Source organism: Mytilus trossulus, chromosome 14 (genome assembly GCF_036588685.1).
Source record: "Mytilus trossulus isolate FHL-02 chromosome 14, PNRI_Mtr1.1.1.hap1, whole genome shotgun sequence".
Classification (NCBI taxonomy): Eukaryota; Metazoa; Mollusca; class Bivalvia; order Mytilida; family Mytilidae; genus Mytilus; species Mytilus trossulus.
The window spans coordinates 47,681,453-47,691,803 of record NC_086386.1 but is presented as its reverse complement, the minus strand read 5'-3'; the positions used below and the strand labels follow the sequence as shown (position 1 = coordinate 47,691,803).

At 32.7% G+C, this 10,351-nt stretch overlaps 1 protein-coding gene across 1 annotated transcript; it reads left to right on the top strand.

Annotated features, from left to right (window-relative positions):
- Positions 1-582: 582 nt before the first annotated feature.
- Positions 583-5,155, top strand: LOC134697434 (small ubiquitin-related modifier 2-like). Its single transcript, XM_063559713.1, has 4 exons — positions 583-807; positions 2,081-2,215; positions 2,951-3,022; positions 4,277-5,155. The coding sequence occupies exons 1-4, from the start codon at positions 790-792 to the stop codon at positions 4,334-4,336; spliced, it is 285 nt and encodes a 94-aa protein (XP_063415783.1). The 5' UTR covers positions 583-789; the 3' UTR covers positions 4,337-5,155.
- Positions 5,156-10,351: the final 5,196 nt, after the last annotated feature.

Genomic DNA, 10,351 nt, shown 5'->3' with positions numbered 1-10,351 from the left:
TGATTTATTATGAGCACATTTTCCGTATGAGGCCCCTCCGTCTTCGAGAAGAATTCATCATGTTCAAATAAAAAGTGAACGATAAACATTGCGTTACTATAAATATTTAGCAAAATCATTTAATATCATATTAGTGAACAAAAAAACCCAATAAATGGGCAAACGGATTAGGCGAATAGTAAGGTATCTTGGTGGGCTATCCCCAGGGTTTCAGAGTTTCCTGACTGTTCGACATGGGGAAAGCGAGGTAACTCGTGAAGCCTTAATTTAATTTTAATACTGAAATTTACTAATCGGAGCAAATATCACTGAAGATTGAGGCGAATCATTAGAAGATTTGATAAAGAGCAATATTTATTCCAATTCTTTATATATCAAATTAAAAGCAATTTTCGGTCACGTTTAAGAAAGTGTGACAAATTGAACCCGATAACCCCGTGACCTACTTTTAAGGCTACATTTTACGCTATTTTTAATTGGATGTTATTTTTAGTAACACAAAATTTTCTTTTTATTTGTAAACCAATTTTAAAATTTTAAAACATTACAAAAATCTAAGTAAATGAATCTAACGACCATCTTTTCACACTAATTACAAATTTTGGAGTATTTATTTACCTATCTAACACGCCGTGGGTTTTATGAAAGAAAAAATATTGGCCAATCGAAAACCGTTTAATATTGGGGTTTGGGGAAATCTGGCATTTCCTTTGTGCGCCATATTCCATTTTCGATTAGGAGGTCTGACTGAAAAGAAGTCTGTAGACTTTGTTTTTATTATAAATTACAATGTCAGACGATAAAAAGGTAACCACGAACCCATGTTATAAACCAAACGTTCCGTTTATTCTCTAACTGTTTTTCATTAATTTTAATTTCCACGTGAAAGCAAATTTACTTCCCGCGCACATTTTAGGTTTAACCGGCATGGGTCTGAAAATGGCCTTTGCAAATATTATTTATTTACAATATCGGAGCGGTGTATTTATATATAATTCAATTTTGAACATATTATATTGTTGTTTAAATGTTTAGACGATCAGCAAACACATCGATATGTATTTTTGTCGATTGAAACAAATATTTATGTTTTAAAAAAAGGGGGAGGTTGTATTTTGAAATATTATACTAAGTATGTTTATATAGTTATGAACTCCCTCTCTGTTCGTGTGTAATTCAAACCGGTTCAATATATACATGTGCTGAAAGTTTAACACAACAAGTACATACATTCCACTAAACAGAGCTTCAGATATGCTGCATATTTGAGTGATCAAACAATACACCTTATCGCTATTTGTCCGCCATTACTGGACATCACACAGGGTCCCATAAAATTTTGACGTCAAAATTCAAAATGTCTGACGCCACAATGGAAAAGTGATTGTTGTATGACGCCAATAGTTCAAGCGGAACAGATTCTCGGGTCAAGCGGAAATAGCGATAAGGTGTATACATATCCTATCGTAGTCTAAAATCGTTCATCTTGTCAGTTAGTTAGGTATTTTTGTTTGAACTGAACACACATGGAAACTTTGCATTGACGTCACTATGCTGCTTCTGGCGTAGAAAACATTGCAGGATACGCTTTGTTAATATATTATATTTTTAACACATATCGTTTTTTTTTACCTCAATGCAGCTTGACACTTTCTTTGTTTCGGTCTGAATGTTGAACAGTTCTTTATGCTTTTGCTGGCCAGTGCAATATAACATTGTTGTTTATTTTTTTGATGTTGCAGAATATCAACCTGTATCAACCAATGATCAATATGAATTTGTAAACATCACAGCAACATAAAGTTAAACCTGTCCATCCAACCAGCATGACCCATGGTCCAAATGAAAATATTTTGGCCACCACTTTTTTCAGCCACTGAAAGATTGGTAGCCCAAAGAAAATACAACAATCTGAACAAACGAGCTTCTGACTTAGGCTAGGCAAATATAAAATCAACAGGAGCTAACCATGTCTAGCAGTATACAAGCTCATACAGATTTCAATCAGCCATCTGTCGCCCTTATATTTTATCACATTTATGATTGTTCTAGCCATTCATCAATATTTGTTGTTTTTCAGATTGAAGATGTGAAACCAGAAGGGTCTGAACATATAAACTTGAAAGTAACGGGTCAAGATGGTAGTGTGGTACATTTCAAAATTAAACGCAACACACCATTACGGAAACTGATGTCTGCATATTGTGATAGAGCTGTAAGTGTTTAGTAGTTATTATAAGATTGAGAATGGAAATGGGGAATGTGTCAAAGACAACAACCAGACCAAAGAGTGGATAACAGCTGAAGGCTACCAATGGGTCTTCAATGCAGTTAAAAACATCTAGCCCCTGAAGGAGGGTTTCAGATGGCCCCTAAACAAAAATGTATACTAGTTCAGTGATAATGGACACCATATTAAACTACGAAATATATAAAAGAAACTAAAATTAAAAATCAAACAAGACTAACAAAGGCTAGAGGCTCCTGTACTGGAGCAGCATAATTTGATTTGAATAAAAAAAAGTTTATATGCCCCATTATGTTTTTTGGTCTCTTGTTCCTCTGTCTGTTTGTTTGTCCCACTTCAGGTTACAGTTTTTGGTCCAGGTAGTTTTTGATAAAGTTGGAAGTCCAACTTGAAACTTGGTACACATGTTCCCTATGATATGATCTTCCTATTTTTAATTGAAACTTAGTACACATCTTCCCTATGATATGATATTTCTAATTATAATGTCAAATTATAGATTTTCACTGAACATAGAAATTGATAGTGTGGATGGGGACCATTCTTGTTTGATATAATCTTAAAATGTGTTATTGTTCTTTTATACATTGTTTAAATATATGTAGCAAATTGTTTGTTTCAGTATAAACAATATCCTATCATTTTAAAAGAGTCCTCTTTTTAGATTATAATTTAGCTTTCTTGTTGCTTTTCTTTTAACAGGGTTTAAAAATGGGAGCAGTAAGGTTCAGATTTGATGGAAATCCAATAAATGAAACAGACACACCCTCACAGGTAATATTTATTACAGAGCCAAAATAAATTTGTTGTCTGTCTCCATACCTATAATACTAATTACCACAAAATTTTAATCCAGTATAGATTTGGGTAGAGTCACTTTTACTGTTCTTCAGTTATGTACCTTTATACAATATTCAAGCAAGGGCATAGGACACATTCTCCATTTATGTTTGGAAAGATTTGAAGTGCAGCAAAATTTTATAAATGTATTATTCTTAATTCTATAAAAAAATGCATTCAATGATTTGCTTCTATAAATTAGAAAAAAATTCAGAACTTAAATTTATAAAAAAAAACATAAATTTAATTTTTTCCAAGTTCTGAAATTCTGAATTGTCTGGTCCTTGCACTGTTTCACAAATAAATTAGTGGAAACATGCTATAGCATATATCTTGATTTTATGACATGTGTGATGGATAAAACTAATTGGGAGGAATGCAAACTAAAGGAAAATGTTATTGAGACAGCAACTATACTGCATAACATAATTAAACAGTTGCAGCAGTTTACCAAATATCTTGGGTACAGAAAAATTCAAATTGTACTGTCTAACGTAGCACACGTTTTCTATAGTCCTATAGACAGACTTTGGTAAAAACCAAGATATAAAAAAAAGTTTTCTCAATCAGAAATAAAATGTTTCGCCGAGCCTGCTGGATACAACTGCATACGTTACAACCCTGAACAGTTGGCAAAAATTGACACAATATTCCCAATTGATACAGGTCTGAATTTAGATTGTAATTAAATATTTGACACATAATAGGTTTCTGACATAGAATAACTGTAATCAAAGAACTTAGAAATGGTTATATGATTTGAATTTATATTCAATTTCTTGCTGTTGCGAATTGACCTTGCAGTTGGGAATTGACCCGTCCCCCAAAAAATTGTTTCATTCTCCCTCTTTATGTGGGGATTTTGTGCAATACTCTATGCTGTTGCAAAATTTCAGTCGTATAAAAAATTGCACCCACAATAATTAATGAATCCATACTGAAAGACTTCATAAGTCTGTCCATTGAACATAAAAACATGAAAAGCTGTACATAATTACTTATCCTAATAGGCAGGTAATTTTAACGGACCATTCAAAATTCGAAATTCACATAGAATTTCCTTCAATGTGGACAACAAAGAATTACATATACACTAAAAGCTTGCATATTCATCTGCAAGAATTTGCTTAGTCTTTTGATTTATCTATGTAATTTATAATTATTAATAATATGTTTTTTCCATTGCAGTTGGACATGGAAGATGGGGACTCGATAGATGTGTTTCAGCAACAAACAGGAGGACTTTGAATATTATATGTTGTGTTTTCTGGTCATGCTAAAAATATCATTGTCAGTCATACACATCAACAGTTGTAAAGTGAAATGGACGCTTCAGTGAGGAGGCGAGAAGTGTAAATTATGTGGATTTTTGTACAGATTGTTTTTAACTCATCACACTTCATTGTCATATCATGTTGAAACAGAATGATGTTATTTTTATGGCATTTGACCCTATAATGTTTCGGTATCTAATTCTTCAAGGAATTGGTTCAGATTCGTGCTATATATATTTCTAAAATAAGAAAAAATTATAAAGCCAAACTGTTGTCAGTATGGCATTTACAACGTTAATTCTGTTTCTTTTTTTAAACAATAATTGCAATGTTTTTAATCAAGACAGGAATTGTATCCTTATCATTGTCTTTAAACCATAGTTTCGGTTATTCTGATTTAATAAATAAATCTTCTGGACATGTTTTTCTAAATTACAAGTTTTTATACGACCGCTAAATTTTTTGGTTTGTTTAATGATGCATGTCAAAAGTTTAATTAATTAAAGAAGAAACATCAATGTACCGGTTTTCATACAGTTAAAAAAGTTAATGGTTGTAGCAAGCCTTTAGATAAATAAATTTTAATCATTTTAACTGCAGTCACCAGTAGAGTGTTGTCAATAGATTCATGAAATTGAAATTTGAAAGTTATCAAAGCTTTACATGTCATAGTCGTACATTAACATTATTTTCATCATAATACAGGTGTATTTTTAACTTTGACTGTCATTGAAACATTGTTATTTACATGTAAAAAAAAATGTAGGAAAAAATAAAAATTTTGTCAGAATAATTTTCAGTGTGTTTGAAATTAAGCCAATACCAGTTTTAAAATATCAACCAACAATGTTAGATCTGTAAATTTAAGGGAGCAGGGTTTTTGTTCTTTCCTGGCCAGGATTCGTACTCGTGCTACTGAGATATTGTGGCACCAAATCGCCTTGCACTAGGTCCGACTTGCTAGATTACTCTACCACCTAGGCCCTGATATAAATTAAGCTTTTGATGGCTAAATGTTGCCTTTCCTAGTCAGCTTTTATCTGGCATCATGACATAGTACATGAAATAAAAGATGTGAATATGGAATTTTACAGACCAGCTGAATTGTCTATGGTAGAGGATCTTACAAATTAATGTAGGATGCAGTCACAGAAATAATTATATTCTATATCTATGAAAGGAAATATGTGATGATTGCCAATAAGACATCTATCTTGCAAAGACGAGATGTGAAATTGACTATTACGAATTTGGCAGGATATAACATTCCAACAAACCTGAGTCTAGAAATTGCACGACAACACATAAAATTGAAATAAATAAGGCAAAACTAGTTTACATTCTTGTTTAGGGGCCAACTGAAGCACACCTCCAGTTGTGGGATTTTCGATTTTCTGGTTGCATTGACCCACTGGTAGCCTAATTCTGTTATCTCAACTTTGATCTGGTTGTTCTCTCTTTGACACATCCCTCATTTCCATTCTCCATTCTTTTATAAAATTATATATCTCTGAGTGCCTGTAATCATTAAAATTGCAATAGACTCAAGAGTGTGAATTTTAATCAATGGCAATGACTCAAGATCTGCAAAGATGCCCTTCTTGTACAATGGCAAAATACAAGACAGATTGATAAGACATCTATTATTAAATTGTGTACAGTGATTCACTGAAGATTTCATCTATCTCAGCTTGCTATTCAAAATAAATGAGTGGCTCTCTTTGAGATCAGATGTCTTGTTAAATAAACCTCTTCATTGTGGACGAGGACAATGAGAAAACTGGAAACCATTAAATAAACGAAATATTACGGTCTTCAAGCCTGCCTACCAGCATCTAAAAACTAAACTACTATTACGATCATTTGATTTTGTTTTATTGATGAACACATAAAATTTCATCGGCTGAAAAATTACAGAACAGAAATAAGAAAGGTGTGTTGTCAAATCCTTGTAAGATCTTGTTAGAATAGAAAAGACGCAAAGGTCTACATAGCATTATGGTGCTTGATTATTAGTTAATCTCATCATAGATACCAGGATGGAGGTTTTGTATTTGAGCCAGATGCATGTTTGGTCTAGAAAAGACTCATCAATGATGCTCAAATAAAAAAATGTTACTGAGGCAAAATGTAGTACAAAGTTGAAGAGCATTGAGGACAAAATAAAGTTTGCCAAATACAGCTATTAAAGGTACTTTGTAATCTATTCCTGAGGTCGAAAATTTGTAAGGGTTCCGTAGAACCCAGTGTCTCGCTTACTTAAGCTGTTAACAACAGACTCAACAAGAATGTGTCCAAAGTACACAGATGCCCCACTCGCACTACCATGTTCAATGGACTGAAATTGGGTAAATAATCTAATTTGGCCTTCAAATCAGAAAGATCATACCATAGGGAACATGTGTACTAAGTTTCAAGTTGATTGGACATCAACTTCATCAAAAACTACCTTGACCAAAAACTTTAACCTGAAACCCACACTTTCATTTTCTATGTTCAGTTTACTGTACAATTGGGGTCAAAGTCTAATTCGGCTTTAAAATAAGAAAGATCATATCATAAGCAACAAGTGTACTAAGTTTCAAGTTGATTGGACTTCAGCTTCATCAAAAACTACCTTGACAAAAAACTTTAACCTGAAACTCCCACTTTCATTTTCTATGTTCAGTTAAGGGGTACCTAACACTACAGGGAGATAACTCTGTAAAATCACCTAAACGTTTTAATTACTTTGTGTTATTAAGGGAATATTAAGCTTCTCAATGATCAAAATTGGTGTTTGTCAAATTGCTATATAACCAGTGTAATATTTCTGACAAAGCGCTTGGTTCAAAAATTTTTATATTTTTGTCAAAGGGTCAAAGTAAATACTTTGTCAAAATTTTATGAAAATTAAACGAGCCAAATTATTTTTAGTGAAAGTGATGGGTACCACCTTAACTGTGAAATTGGGGTCAAAAGTCTAATTCGGCTTTAAAATAAGAAAGATCATATCGTCTGTAATGTTAACTGGAAGAAAAGCTAAGTCCATTTATAAGAAAAATACAGATAATAAGTACAAAATTTCCTTAGAGATACTAGCTTTTAATCATAAACAAGCTCCTGTCCAAGTTTGGAACAAATCTCGGATGGTATAAGAAAGGTATTAAAATTTTGATAACTTTAACCTCAGAGTAAATATATATATTGTTTCCCAGCAGAAAAGCTAAGTCCATCTATAAGTAAGATACAGAAAAAATGGAATTTTATTTTTACAAATTTACTGCTGGATACAATCTTATGTTCATAAACAAGCTGACCAGGTTTGGTACAAATCTAGGATAGTTAAGAAAGTTATTAAAATTTCAAAAACTCTTAACCACAGAGTGAATATTTGTGGAGGCCACCACCGCCAACCATGGAATGTAGGATCGCTATGTCTCACTTTTTTGACTATAGTAAATTTCAATTTTTTGTAAACATTTAATAATTATCAAATATTAATGATAATACATGTCAACATAAACGTGCTGACAACTAGGCTGGTGATAACCTGGGAAAATATAAACTCATCAAGCTGTGGCAACAACCCTGTGGATGTAAATTAACTCATCATAGATACTACGCATTTGCGCCAGATGCTCGTTTCACATATAGGAGTCTTGTTTCACACTATATCTGTATTTTCAAGACAGAATTCCTTAGGACTTGGTAGTCGACACCTGCTATTTTAATTCATAATCAGACTAATAGTTTCCAACACCATACTTTCAGTTCTATATTCATTATCAGGTTACTCCAACCCTACTTTCTAAACTGAAACCAGGTGGATTTTTTTATTCCAGTTAAGGTGGTACCTAACACTACAGGGAGATAACTCTGTAAAGTCAGCTAATCATTTTAATTACGTTGTGTTTTAAAGGGGATATCAAGTTTCTCAGTGATCAAAATTGGTGTTTGTCAAACTGCTACATAACCAGTGTAATTTTTCTGATAAAATGATTGGTTCAAAATTATTGAAATTTTTACATTTTTGTTAAGGGGTCAAAGTTAATACTTTGTCAAAATTTTATGAAAATTAAAAAAGCCAAACTAATTTTAGTGAAAGTGTTGGGTATCACCTTAAGCAGGTACCTTTCAAATTTTATCTAAACAAGTTTTGGAGTTTCAAATACCATATCATGAGTCCAACAGTTGCTAACTTCCATGTCCTTAGGTAATTTGTGAATAGTATTCCTGATTACCATTTTAACTACATATTCATTTAATTGTAAATTGCCAAGATGATATAGCAAAATAAGAAAAACAAATAAAAAATCACCAAAATTGTAAACTAAGAATACAAAAGGGAGAATAAAACTTCAGTAGAAAATAAACTGGAAAATAATGAAAGATTAACAAGTCTAAATACATTGCATAAAAGAATTAAAACTTGAGGAAAAGGAACCCAACCAAATATCAGAATGATTCCAGGTGAAACAGAAGAGTGAGCAGATCCTGCTTTGAATGAGAACACTGTTGTGTTGCTCACTGTTAATACATATTAACATCAAGTCTCAATGAAAGCAGTCACATTTTAGGAAAAGACTATGGAGGACTAGTTACGACAATTAGAACAAATCCATGACAACTGTTATACAGATATTCCATTGGCAGATCCAGGGGGAGGAGGGGGGGGCTGTGGGCTGGACCCTCTTTTTCTTGGTCGATCAATGCATTTGAATGGGGACATATAGCTGGAACCCCACCCCTTTTTAAAATGAAGGATCCGCCCCTGTTTTCACAACAGTCAATCAACCCCTGATGGCCCTTGTAACACTTCCAAACGCATTATTCAACTTTACAACTAGAAATTCTGGGATCAATAGTTTCATTGTAAGCTGCAATCCTCTTTCAAGGAATAATGATAGAAAACACAAGCTCTGGAATAACTTATCAAGTGGGACATATAAAATCCATATGCATGCTGCTGAAATTGTTGCTACAAGAAATTAAGAACATTCATATATTTGTACAATTTTATATTTTATGAACATGAAAATATAAATTTATTCTTAACACAATAATAGCACTGCCCATACATAATTGCTAAAAATATACTACAATGTATATACATACATCAGTTTGCATGTAAAATGGAACACATGGAAAAGATCATACAGTCTGGTTTTAAAATTTAAGTATGTTCATGTACACAAAATGATGCACTTGTACTGGCAAAATAAAGACATGAAAGAAAAAAAAACATTTTCATTACCTTTTTATATTCAGATAGATGAGACATTGGATCAGCATGATTTTTTTCTGTAGAAGACATCTTTTACTTTGAAACTGACATAAATAATATTTTCTTATAAAAAAAAAAATGATGATGATGATGTTGATGTCTTCTGGTTGTACATACAGTGGCAAATATTACATGCATAACAGGGTTAGAACATGTTAAAGACATATAAATTGTAGCCAGCTCTGACATAGTGTTTAATTTATATATATATATTGATCCGGGACCAGTCCAGAGATTAACACAGCACACTCTTTGGACACATTATTCTGACTGGTCAACCAATCTATGCTCTTTGCTCTTAATCCTTAATGCCACTTGGTTAGGGTAGAAACAGAAAATACCAATAAAAGACTGTGTTTTATCAGGTCAGTAATAGAATTAACTATCATCCACTCTATAGGCAAGCATGAGACCCAGGGGATAACCAAAAATAATGAGCTAACAAGTTATTGCATACAAAATGGAAACCACATTAAAGTTAGCTGTCCAATCTTTCTGTGTCTTTTGCAAATTTTAGTGAACAGCTAATAGTATAAGATTCTTTAAACAGTTATAATTACAGCTATAACCAATCATTATCTTTATCAACTTGATTGTCTCCCTTTCATTATACAAGTTACAAACAACCACATACTGCTTGCTGCCTAACTTCAGATTTGATTTGGATAAATGCTTTTCTTTCACAAAGGGCTATTCCAAAAAAATGTATGGGGGGGGGGGGGG

Bases quoted from the DNA above. Each gene is read 5' to 3' on its own strand.
- LOC134697434 (XM_063559713.1), top strand. The intron at 2,216-2,950 runs GTAAGTGTTTAG...TTCTTTTAACAG, and splicing joins CTGCATATTGTGATAGAGCT to GGTTTAAAAATGGGAGCAGT. The intron at 3,023-4,276 runs GTAATATTTATT...TTTCCATTGCAG, and splicing joins AAACAGACACACCCTCACAG to TTGGACATGGAAGATGGGGA.